Genomic DNA, 12062 nt, shown 5'->3' with positions numbered 1-12062 from the left:
AAATGAATCCTGATGATTGTGATGATGCCAGAAAAACGTTAGAGATGTCAGGAAGTACTGAGACAGAAACGAACTGTTGGTTTTGTGGCTGATCGCCATATTGATTGTTGATTATCCTTCATCTGATGCGTCTGTAAATAGATTGATCACTGATATGATCTGATCTGCAAATAATTTACGATTCTACAACTAATCTGACGCTTCAGTCACCTGCTCTGTAAAATTATTTCCCACCAGTAAAGAAAAAAGAAAACTGTTGATTCGGTCTGTTTAATGTTCACCGTGCTTTTTCTGCAGCTCTAATCAAGAGTAAAGAGGTCAAAGGTCAGAGCAGTGACAGTGCAGCAGGCTGAGAGGAAGCCGTCAGTCACTTCACTCTTCAGGCCTCTGTGTGATCTGAGCAGGTTCCCATCGACTTGCTGTCTAACAGCGTTCGGACTGATCCCGTCTGAAAACATTGCTGCTGAATCATAATGACACAATAAATATTCATCTGAGCGGCTCGTTATCATTTGGCATTAGCTGTGGAAAATGTGCAGAGTGACATTACACTCCATTAGGTGCAGAGGAACGGCCTGCATGTTAAACACACTGGAACAGGTGACACCTATAAATAGCATGGTGGAGTGTGTGTGTGTGTAGGGGAGCTAAACCACGACACAAACACAGTGCTGCTGCTGCTGCTTCGTCCTGTTTCTTCGACTCTGACACATTTATCAGGTGAGAATGATGAAATTTAGGTTTTAATAGCTTCTCCGGTTTATTTTTCAGATTCTTCCGAATAGAACAATATTAAATTCGTGATGGAGTTCAATCTGATCAGCAGTGAAGGGGTCAGGGGTCAAAGTGTGCTGAAAACAGCTGATAGCTAAAAACAATATAAGAGTAAAGAGACAGCAGGTAGTTTCTGTGTTATGTCTGCAGTTTACTCCAGTGAATCAGTGAATGTGACTCCTGCTGACACTGGACAGCTACGTCCCAGTTCACTGCTAAATGCTAACGTTCCCATCCGTCAGTGGTGGAAAGTACATTTACTGCAGTACTGTACTCCAGGACTAACCTGAGGTACTTTTACTTTACATGAGTATTTATACATCTGCTCTACATCTCAGAGGGAAATACTGACTTTTACCTCAAGATAACCAGCTGGAGTCCCTGTTTACTTCACAGATTAGACGGTTTGTTATAGATACAGGTGGAACTGAAACAAATCAACAGAAATCAGACGAGAATTCATTTTGATTATTGTTAAAATCACTTCTCTTATAAAAAATGTCAAACATTTCACGGCTCCAGCTTCTGAAATGTGAAGATCTTCTTTTCTTTTTTTTTAAGATGATTGTGAGATTTGGACCATTGCTTGGATTAAAATAAATCAATAAATACATAAGTCTGGGCTCTGGGTGATTGTGATGACTTCACTGTTTTTCTGAATTTTTTACTAACAAAAAAATATTAATTGATCAAGAAAATAATCTGCATATTAATCAGTAATGAAAATAATTGTTAGTTGCAGCCACATATAGTTTTGCTCCAAACATCCTGCTGCAACATTAAAATGCTGCTTAAAGTACATTTTTCTGACTATACTTGCATACTAGAGGATGTTAGTCCATCATTTACAACAGTGAACCAGCATCAGTTCATTTCAGTGGAATCACAGACGTGAAGTAAATTAACGGCATCTAAAGACAAATATGTCTCTTGACTTGCTGCCTGTTAACAGATTATTAAAGTGTAGGGATGAGGTTTATTTCAGCAGGAATTAATGTTTCGGCTCGAGCTGTGAGGAGCTGAAGTGCTGTGAAGTGGTGACTGTGAGTGTGTGACTGTACCTGTACGATGTCAGGAGGATGGACGCAGCTGATGATGTGGACGAGGACGAACTTCTGGACTGCGACGTCCAGATGATGATTGAAGAGTCGTGTCAGAGAGAACACCTGACAGGATCAGGGAGGTACAGCACAAAACCAGCTTCACCACCCAAATCAAAATTTCTCATGATGCATTTTCAAACATCTGCCTTCGTCTTCCTGTTTGTACGTTTAGGAGCGAAACTCTGAGGCTCGCTGATGCCATTGAACGAGGTAAGCATAACTGCAAAGGTATTAGTATTAATTGATCAGATTCAGGTGAAGATGATGATGGTGATTTTAGAGCAAAACTGCTTCTCCTTAGATTCAGCACACACGAAAACAAGCAGCTTGAGTAACAACTAATTCTAAAGAGACAGACACTGATTCACATTGTTTTCAGGAAAAGTAAAAACTCCTCACTGAAACTCTCTCTGCAGGCGACCTGCTGGCTCTGCAGGAGCTCTGTGATTTCCCAGCAGCCCTCAGTCAGAGGGACGAGCAAGGCTGGTACCCTCTGCATAGGGCGGCGGTGCAAACCCTGGTCTCGGTCCTGGAGACAGTGCTGTACGGTGGGTAAGAGGTGACGAGGAGACAACAGGAGTGAAGAGAACTTTAATTTTCAAACACTAGATGGCAGCACAACAAGGGTTTTTTTTCCCAAATGTTTGCTCTCCTTGTTGACGTCATGTAAGGAAAAAAAAAGAAGATGTAGTAAACAAAATAGTTGGGTTAGTTCTGGATTTCTTCTGATTATTAATTATCAAACATCCAAATTTACTGTTTCAGCGTCTTTCCGTGAGGAAAAAACTCTGGACGGTGAGACCTTCCTGACTTTGGCTGTAAAAGCCGGTTTGGTGGAAAATGTGAAGATGCTGCTGGACCACGGAGCCTCTCCTCACACCACCAACAGCAACAACGAGTCTCCTCTGCTCTTAGGTCAGAATACTGTCTGTCAACACTGTGTCCCCTTTGGTCCTTCACAGCAGACATGCAGTGATGCCTGAGACAAAGCCTCTGTCCACCCTCACCGTCAGTTCCTCCTCCTCTCACGTCCTCCCTGCAGCAGTCAGAGCTGGATCTCCTCAGATGGCTTCCTGTCTGATAGCTGGAGGAGCTCGGGTGGAGCAGGTGTGTCTGAGGAAGTGGACGGCCATGCACGAGGCCTCCAGGGCCGGCTGCGTCCACGTCGTGGAGCTCTTGCTGCAGAACGGAGGTCAGGTATCAGAGACAGACCAGCATGGAGTGACTCCTCTGGGCATCGCAGCAGAGTACAGCCACCCTGACGTCCTGGAGCTCCTCATCAAACACGGTGAACCAATAAAACCACACAACCCTTCCATCCCTGTCCTGTCAAGGAGTCAGTCCTTTAAATGTGTCCATCACTGTCCCATTGTTCTGTGGTTTCAGCTGCAGTGATTGAGAGCTGCAGAGGCTGAGGTCTCCTGAATTTTACCATCTTTGTGCACGTGCTCCAGAACTGATCATCCTGCTCTCACATTAAGGTGCTGATGTAAACGCTCAGGCTCCAAACGGCGACAGCGTCCTGTACGATGCTGCAGGTTCAGGGAATCCAGACTGTATCGACATCTTGCTGCAGCACGGAGCGGATCCCAACATCCACAACCTCAGCTCCCAGCTGCCCATCCACCGAGCGGCATACGAGGGACACTACCTGTGAGTGGATCAGTGTTAGAGAACTACTAACACAGTGACCAGTGGGGTCACTGTGTTAGTAGTTCACGGTCCAGCTTTCACGTATGTTAGTTCCTGCTGTTCTTCTGGAATCATCTGCTTCTTCTCTCCATCAGAGCTTTGAGGCTTTTGATCCCGATCACTACCCGACGGGCCCTGCGGCTGTCTGGCCACAGCCCTGTCCACTCTGCAGCTGACGGAGGCCACGCTCACTGCCTGGAGCTCCTGCTGCGGAAAGGTTTCGATGTCAATGCGCTGTTGGCTCCTCACATCTCTGAAAACTACGGAGACGTGAGGAGAAGCCCGCTACACTTCGCTGTCTCCAATGGGGACAGGAACTGTACCGAGATGCTGCTGAGGTCAGGAGCCAAACCAGACCTGGACCCGCTGTGCTGCCTCCTGGTGGCGGTCCGGTCCGGACGCTACGAGATCGTGAAGCTGCTGCTGGCGGCCAAAGCAGACGTGAACTGTTACTTCACGGTGGTGAACAACACAGTGTTTCCCACGGCGCTGCAGTACTGCCTGAAGGACGAGGTGATGATGAGGCTGCTGCTCAACAATGGCTACGATGCCGAAAAGTGTTTCTGCTGTAACCACGATGACGACTGGGACGATCTGAGTGAGTCCGGTTACTCACAGCATCAGGAGGAAAAAGTCGCTGTGAGTTCTTTTCTCACCGGTTTGTAAAATGATGTTTCAAAGCATGAAACTTGATTTTTATTGTTCACATACAAAGTCCCAGTGGTGACCTCTAGAGGATGCACTGTTCATTACAGCAACAATAACTTTAACAGTGTGGAAGCTCATTGTTGACCTGAAAAAAATTCCTGTCATGTAAATTCTCAACAAAACAAATGAATTGTTAGCTTCTCTGCAGTCGTGTCTGGACAGATTAACTACCTGTCTGTGTCAGATGAATCTCTGTTGTCCAGTTTTGTGATTTCGTCAGCGTGTCCTGGCTGGGGAACCTGGTGGGCCGAGTCGTGTCGATCCTCCTCGAATACGTTGGTCAGGTTTCTCTCTGCGGCAAACTGACAAAGATCCTGGAGAAACACAAAGAGTGGCCTCACATTCACAGGACAACACGTGAGTCAAATGAAAGAGCTGCTGTTACAGATGTGTTTGGTGTCACATGGATACAAACCACCGCCCTCTGTGTTCCAGGTAACCCTCGCTCTCTGTCTCACCTGAGCAGAGTGGTGATCAGGAAACACCTGGGCTGCAGCGCTCTGATGTCCGTCCACCTGCCAAACAGACTGAAGGACTACCTGCTGTTCAAAGACAACGACCTGTACTCTAAAATCATCTGCAGGGAGGACTGAGGGGAGGAGGAGGAGGAGGAGGATTTCTCTTCTATCTAGAGTCTTAAACATCAGCAATGACTTTGTGTTTTTCTTTTGTAAACTTTTGTGGTTTGTGTAACAGGGCCTGTATTAACCAAACATATAGGAGTTAAACCTGAGAAGGCTCTAAAGAACCAACTCAGGAGTAAGAGAGTGTGAGCAATAAGACACATTTATCAAGAGACTAAACTTTTAAGTGATGAACACGATTAATCATATTTGTGCTCTGAGCGACAAGCCAAACAAAAACAAGTGCTTCAGAAAAATCTTGGAAAAACAACAAAAAAGTATTAAATCTTTAGAAAAAATCATTTTGCTTTGTTTGTGAAGTTTAAGAGGCAAAAATTTCAGCCTTTCTCAAAGTTCAGCCTGACAATTTTAATTTTATTCTTAAGTTTTCAAGTAGGAAAAAGTGAAGAATTTTCACTTTTATTTTCCAATCCAATCTAAAATGTCGCTTCTCCTAATTTGTACTGTAAAACTGAGAAGGATTTTATTTCCAGCTGTTTTAAAGGGGCATTAACTACTTTGGTCCCGGCTGTTGCACAAAATTTCAGCATTAAAATACCTGCAGTTAGTTACTGATCAATGCTGGTTGCTTCATCACGGTGTCAGCTGACTCCGATTTCTGGGACTCAAGTGTTGGAGGAAGTAGCCTCTTAAATGTGACTGTAGAAATATAACCGACCAGGTGACGTTCAGACCATAAATTCACATTGTGCACTGATTTTTCATATTAAAAGCCTTTCGGTGACACGTCTCTGTTGTTGTACTGATGAGATTAGTTCTCTACAAATTATACACCTTACTGATTATATTGGACATTATACTGAATTTATCAAGATAAACATGTTGAGTTTGTGTCAACAGGAAATTAAAACAGGAGCAGATCAGGAAACTGGGAGGCTTCTTTCTAAAATGCGATCAAATACATAAATGAAATGGGGAAAATCTGAAATAAAAACCTATAAAAACCTTTAGATCTGAGGATATTTCACTGAATACATTAGAACTGTTACCTGCTGGTGGCATCAACAGTCAACAGTTGAATTCATCCTCTGGGGAACATGAACACAAAATTTGAGAATTTCAGGCTGATCCAAAGTGGTGGACACACAAAATGAGTTGTTGACGTCTTTCTGGAGAGAAGGTGAGTTTTTTTCTCCCCATCTTGTGGCCACTGGAGGAACTGCAGCTGCTCATTTCCCTAAACACAACACACAACATACATTACACACTGACACTGAACACTAGAGTGATTTGCTTCCACTGGCTGACAGACAGTGAAAGCAAATCAACTCTATATTTAACCTGCAGAAACAACAACAACAACATGGTGCCACATTCTGGCAGGTCACCCGAGGACTTGATAACAGAGAGGTCACGTTGTTTTGAACGACCTCCAAACCACTGACACCAGCGGGAAGTCAGGTTAGATCTGAGGCGGCCGTAACCAGCAGGTGCGTTAATGTGTTAAAGCAAAGCAAAGCACATTCGGATTAAGGTGAGACGATAAAAGAAGGAATGTAGAACATGTCCTATCATGAACCTCAGAATAGCTGATTCGGTTTCTGTCTGTTTATAAAAAAAATCAGATTTTATATTTGGTTTCTAACACAGTCACTACATGTCACTGTCACATCATAATTACACAGCTGCCACATTGAAGTGGCTTTAATTAAAGGCCCTTTTACACTGTCACTTTTAGGATGAATAATTTCACGTTAAAAAAAACAGAGTCACTGGATGAATCTACACATACAAGGTGAAGTTTCGCTCTGCTGAAAGTCTGTTTCTTGTCTCAGGTGAATTTTGTCCAGTTTTCACCTGCAGTAACTCAGATTGAGTGAGGCACGGCAAGCATGGAAACAGCTACATGACAACGTACAGTAAAAACAATGGCAGATCAGCTCACTGTTGATGCCTGACAGCAGCTGACATTCTTTGGTAAAGCCCATAAAGAACACACTCAGATATCAGTGTGTCAGATTCAGGTAGCTGTAAAATGAGAACACATTCTTATAAACACTGATCTCAGCTCTGCTAATGGCATCGAGAATAACCCACAACACACTGAATGCAACCTGAGAAGAGAGATGAACAGAAGAGGGCAGGGACGCACATTATGCTTTATACAATCCTTCCATTAAAAAAGCAGCAGGAGAGAAAGAAAACTGCCATCTCTTACCTCGCAGGAGGTTTGAACACCTTCATCCACAGCTGCTGAGAGTCACACTGTAGTATAAAGTGCACACAGTGCTGCACACAGCTTATTTGATTCTGAACTTTCTGTTCCCTTAAAGACGAACGCTGGCCAGATGCTTTGCAGCTGGTCAACGGTGCAAATTAGCATCTTAAAGTTCACCAGAGTTCAAGTCGCTCAGCTCTGGCCGATCAACTTTGTGAATGAACGTTTGCAGCAGCTGCATTGAAACTAGTGAATTTTGTTCAGACTTTTGTCCTTTGTTTTGTAACTGAACCCGTTTCCCTTCTTGATCTGGACTCTGCAGCTGGATGACTGATGCTAATCAGTATTAATCCAGGTCAAAGGTCAAATTTACAGCAGCTTTAGGATGAGAGCAGTGTTATGTCACTCAGAGGCTTTCCACTCCGGACGCGTAACACGATACAGCTTGTTAAGCACGACCAGCGATGGATGCATGTTGTTACTGAGCTCGGATGGTTGTCTTGACAACGACATAACAAACCACACAGGCTGATGAAGATGATGATTAAAAGCTCCAGAAAAGTTACTAAATGGCCATGGAAGTGAGCTCACTCATTCTGTTGTGTTTCTGTTTTTATCAGATTACCTGAATTCTCCTTTCTTGGTTGACATAACATTAAGTTTTGAACTTGACATGACAAATAGTGGAAATTAAAACAAGACACTGTTTTCTTTCCTTTCACCAAATGTCCATAAGAAAGTTGAGGATTAGTTATGTTTGTCCTGACTGATGTAAACATCCACCATCAGTCCTCCTCAGTCCCAGCCAGAGCTGCACTGAACAAAATCCCATCACCCTCAGGGAGAACAAGTGTTTCCCCGACAACATGACAACCACGCCGTGTTTCTGGGTCCTGATGTGTTACATAACGCTGCAGAGCTTCATCTCCGATGTCCGTTTTGTTCCCTTCGTTTCTTTCGAGGCACGAGTCGTGGATGAGCTCTCAGCGCAGGCCACTCAGAGGGCTCACATTCCCGCAGTAAGTCTATCTCACTGACCCCCCCCAGCACTCTAAAAAAAGACAGGCCCATCAGAGGCATGGCGGCCCTCCCCTTTCTCCCTGTCAGGGTCCTCTGGCAGCTGGGACCAGCAGATGAAACAAGGAGTAACCAGTCACCCACAGCATCCCAGATCCGAAGGAATCTGATGGAGGCAAGCCAATGAACAAAAGCAGGAAATACAAAGTTACTTAAGGAAGATTTGATCAAGTATACAAAGAGATAAAAGAGCAAGAAGAAGAGTTAAAGTTAGAGATTTAAGTGTTTGGAGAGTCCTAAAACCAGCACTGAACCATGAGTACCTTCGGGTACAGCAGGGAGCTGAAGAAGTACGAGGAAGTGGATGAGGACGAGCTCTTGGCCACGCTGTCCACCGAGGAGCTCCAGGAGCTGGAGAGGGAGCTGGCTGACCTTGATCCCGATGATAATGTCCCTATCGGCCTGAGGCAGAAAGACCAGACTGCCAAAACCCCGATGGGGACCTTTGACAGGGACGCTCTGCTGAAATACTGGGAGCAAGAGAACAAGAAGCTGCTGGAGGACGAGAAGGTGGAGTCCAACGGCGTACAGGTGAGATGGGACGTCAGTACCAGCATGTTTTTACGACCAAAAAAGTTTTAATCTCAGCTTCCCTCAGCTGGTAACTCTGATACTGGAAACTTGCTTTTTATTGTAGTTTTGTTGTCATCATGAGGAAGAACATTTGAGAGCAGTGGCTGTATGGAAGGAAGGAAATTTAAATTCTGTTGACAGAATGTTTGAAGCTGCATGAAACAACAACAGGTCTGAAATCTGAAAAGGGTCAGTCACGGTTCTGAACCCAAAGGGCAGCAGCAGCTCTGATAAACCCACTGTGCTCCATCAAACATCAGAGAGACACTGTTAGACACAACACGCAGAGTGAACAGATCTGAGTGGCAGGACTAAACAGTCTCACGCTGTCAAAATAAGACTCCTGTAGATCAACACCCCGACGGCATTTTCAGAAAAATCACAAAACAGATTCGGTTTCAGTTTTGGGATTAAAGGACCACTGCAACGGTTTTCCACATTAACATCAGCTGACAACAGTTGTATATGTATATGTCCTCTGTGGCTCTACAGGATCATGAGCATAGCGATTTTGTCTCAGCTTGGATGTGGACACCACAAATTTATTTAACACAAAGACTGCCTTACAAATAAATACATACATTTAAATTATTTTTTATTAATTTTGTACAAGTCCTCCAGCATTATGGAAGTGAAACACAGGAATACACATCTAATACTAAAAATGACATCTTTCTGATTCATGTGTGCAAAAATCAAATGTGTTTTTATGTTTTACTTTGAGTCCAAAGTGAGAATGAATCCTTGGATGTCTGTGGAGTCAATGCATGTCTCTCATGCATTCAAACATAAACCCATACTGTAATCTATGATGATGTTGAAAGTGTCACATGTAGCCAGTTTACTTAAATGTGTTGCTGGAAAACAGTCTATAAATACCACCTGTCTGAGAAATGCCAGCTTTAATGACTGTCTGCCAGCTTTGGAGAGGGTTTTTAATTAAAAGCCAGAGGCTGGAGAATGTCAGGGTTCGACCTAATTTTCTGCCGTTATCATCTGCAGGAGGGGCGGCCAGATAAGAGCAGAGGGGAGCGAGTGTCAGCAACCAGCAGCAACACCAGCAAGACTCTGGACAATGACAGGAAGAAGATTTCAAATAAGGAGAAGAAAGCGCAGAGTGTTTCAGGCAAAAATGGTGTAAAGGTAAAAGAGGCGGAAAAGAAAGATGAGTGTAAAAAGGAGGCTCCCATCAGGAGTAAATGTCCCCCGAAGAACGGTCTGTCAAAAGGCTCGAGGAGTGAACTGAGCAGGACAGAAAATACAGACCAAAACCTGAACATGACCCACGAAAGACAGAGTGGGAACCCCATCGTTATCGACAAAGCCCTGGAGCAGATTCTGGGTAATGATCCCACCATGAATGAAGTCAACCTCAACAACATTGAAGACATCTCCCAGGAGACCTTGCTTCGTTTTGCTGAGGCCCTTTGCACAAACACTCACGTGCACGTTTTCACCCTTGCCAACACACATGCCGATGACCGGGTCGCCTTTGCCATCTCCAAGATGCTCCGTGAGAACTGCTCCATCAGGAACCTGAACATTGAGTCCAACTTCGTGTCCGGTCAAGGCATCCTGGCACTGCTGGCGGCTCTGCAGCACAACAGGACGCTGGTGGAGCTTCGCTTCCACAACCAGAGGCACATCTGCGGGGGTAAGGTGGAGATGGAGATGGTCCAGTTGCTGAGGGAGAACACCACTCTGCTCAAACTCGGTTACCAGTTTGACCTCCCAGGCCCCAGGATGACGGCGACGAGCATTCTGACACGTAACCAGGACCAACAACGACAGAGGAGGCTTCAACAGAAGAAGGAACAGAGTCCTCCAGAGGTGTTGGGACAAGTTTCTGGTTCCGCTGCAGAAAACAGACTGACAAAAAAAGCGTCACAATCTTCTAAGACTGTAGAAAATCAGAACAGAAATCCTCCTCCTCCTCCTCCATCTCTTGACCCACCGACGAGGAAGATTGCTGAAATGGTCAAACAGCACGAAGGTTCAAACAGCACGAAGGGTCAGTCGAACCAGAGGATACCCAAGTCAAAGAAGCTCAAGAACGGTGCCAACGAAAAGGAGAGCGCTGATATTCTCAAAGACCTGAAGAACGCTTTGAAACCATCGCTGCAAAAGAGACGAAACGAACCGTCCCACCTGCCACCGCAGCAGAGGTCGAGCCGCGACGACCTGATGGCGGCAATTCGTGGAAGCAGCATCAGGTCATTGAAAAGGGTAAGACTTCCTGCGAGTCGGTTAGAGACTGATCTATGTTAAGGGTTTGAAGGAATTTTGTTTTGCTTGAGTGAAAACATCAGAGACACAATTTAGCCTCTAAAAGCCATTAGACCCCCTCAGCGTGAGAGCCCGCTGTCATCAGACGACAGCCTCTGTCACTCTGTGAATTCCTTGACTCTTAGCCGGGTTATAAATAGTTTGACTTCTTCACTGCTGCTTGATAAGACTGATGCCTCAGAGAGCTGCTGGCAAGAGACGAGCTGAAAAAACAAAGCGTTGGCCAGATTTCAACCAGGAGTAAAAATCAGAGTTTGGTCTTTTATGAACGTCGTCACATTTATTCACACAGAGCTTTAAACATAATGTGGTCAGTCCAAAATGTTAGTGAGGAACAAACAGGGTCGAGCTATTTAAAATAAGTATAATAACTGAAGTGTGTACTTCTGACAAATCTGTTCACACACGTGGATTGCACCTTATGGCACTTTTACACGGAAGCTGAAAGTGTCTCGTTTTAGTTTCTTTTTTTTAGGGGCTTCATGATTTACTCAAATCAGCTGCCCTATAACCCAAGACAGAGAGAGATGGCCAGAACTCACATAACTGTGTTTTCCCAGGCGTATTGTTTTTGTTGGCTGTATTAATGTCCCTCAGTTAAAAACTAACTTTGTTTTGTAACATGATTAAAGCTGTTTTTGTCTTGAACGCCTAAAACCTGCTGTGTATGACAAACACGTGGGATGTTTGTCGTTTCAGGTGGATCCGTCGCAGACCTGAACTCCCCGACTCATCACACCTGAACTCTTCACACTTTGCATTGAAATATTTGATTTTTATTTCACACCAAATGTCACTTTTAACAGTATCTTATTTAATGTGTCACACAGTGCAGCAGCAGACTGCACTTCTCTCTGTTTCAGTTATTGTTGTATTTTTGAAACCTACTGAGAAATAAAAGTTTGTGCTCTGACTCGGCCTAAATGTTCATCAACACTTTACCCATAAAAGGTTTTGTACCTGCTCTTTTTGATACAGAAACTGGTGACGTTTTACTTAGGTTTAATGTTGTAATGTAACGAGTACGACATGCACGGTATGTGTTGT

General features: G+C 44.4%; 2 protein-coding genes across 4 annotated transcripts; both read left to right on the top strand.

Moving 5' to 3' along the window:
* The first annotated feature begins 648 nt into the window (after positions 1-648).
* On the top strand, positions 649-5634 carry asb15a (ankyrin repeat and SOCS box containing 15a). Of its 3 annotated transcripts, XM_041038419.1 has the most exons (10): positions 649-720; positions 1850-1957; positions 2050-2087; positions 2294-2425; positions 2643-2792; positions 2920-3165; positions 3359-3530; positions 3665-4208; positions 4481-4634; positions 4713-5634. In XM_041038419.1, exons 2-10 carry the CDS (start codon positions 1854-1856, stop codon positions 4868-4870), a joined length of 1698 nt encoding a protein of 565 aa, XP_040894353.1. In that variant the 5' UTR covers positions 649-720; positions 1850-1853; the 3' UTR covers positions 4871-5634. The 3 variants fall into 3 exon arrangements, with proteins under 3 accessions (XP_040894353.1, XP_040894354.1, XP_040894355.1); XM_041038420.1 differs by lacking the exon at positions 4713-5634 and having other exon boundaries at positions 4462-4612; XM_041038421.1 differs by lacking the exons at positions 649-720; positions 1850-1957; positions 2050-2087; positions 2294-2425 and having other exon boundaries at positions 2660-2672; positions 2840-3165.
* A 2620-nt stretch (positions 5635-8254) lies between these two features.
* On the top strand, positions 8255-11928 carry lmod2a (leiomodin 2 (cardiac) a). Its single transcript, XM_041038424.1, has 3 exons — positions 8255-8687; positions 9732-10955; positions 11715-11928. The coding sequence occupies exons 1-3, from the start codon at positions 8412-8414 to the stop codon at positions 11733-11735; spliced, it is 1521 nt and encodes a 506-aa protein (XP_040894358.1). The 5' UTR covers positions 8255-8411; the 3' UTR covers positions 11736-11928.
* The last annotated feature ends 134 nt before the right edge of the window (positions 11929-12062 follow it).

The sequence above is a fragment of the Toxotes jaculatrix genome, chromosome 5 (genome assembly GCF_017976425.1).
Source record: "Toxotes jaculatrix isolate fToxJac2 chromosome 5, fToxJac2.pri, whole genome shotgun sequence".
Taxonomy (NCBI): domain Eukaryota; kingdom Metazoa; phylum Chordata; class Actinopteri; family Toxotidae; genus Toxotes; species Toxotes jaculatrix.
The sequence above is the reverse complement of the archived record's forward strand: the minus strand, read 5'-3'. Positions and strand labels throughout refer to the sequence as shown.

Bases quoted from the DNA above. Each gene is read 5' to 3' on its own strand.
- asb15a (XM_041038419.1), top strand. From the start codon at position 1,854: ATGGACGCAGCTGATGATGTGGACGAGGACGAACTTCTGGACTGCGAC. The intron at 2,793-2,919 runs GTCAGAATACTG...TCCTCCCTGCAG, and splicing joins CGAGTCTCCTCTGCTCTTAG to CAGTCAGAGCTGGATCTCCT. The intron at 4,635-4,712 runs GTGAGTCAAATG...TCTGTGTTCCAG, and splicing joins TCACATTCACAGGACAACAC to GTAACCCTCGCTCTCTGTCT.
- lmod2a (XM_041038424.1), top strand. From the start codon at position 8,412: ATGAGTACCTTCGGGTACAGCAGGGAGCTGAAGAAGTACGAGGAAGTG. The intron at 8,688-9,731 runs GTGAGATGGGAC...TATCATCTGCAG, and splicing joins TGGAGTCCAACGGCGTACAG to GAGGGGCGGCCAGATAAGAG. The intron at 10,956-11,714 runs GTAAGACTTCCT...TTGTCGTTTCAG, and splicing joins GCATCAGGTCATTGAAAAGG to GTGGATCCGTCGCAGACCTG.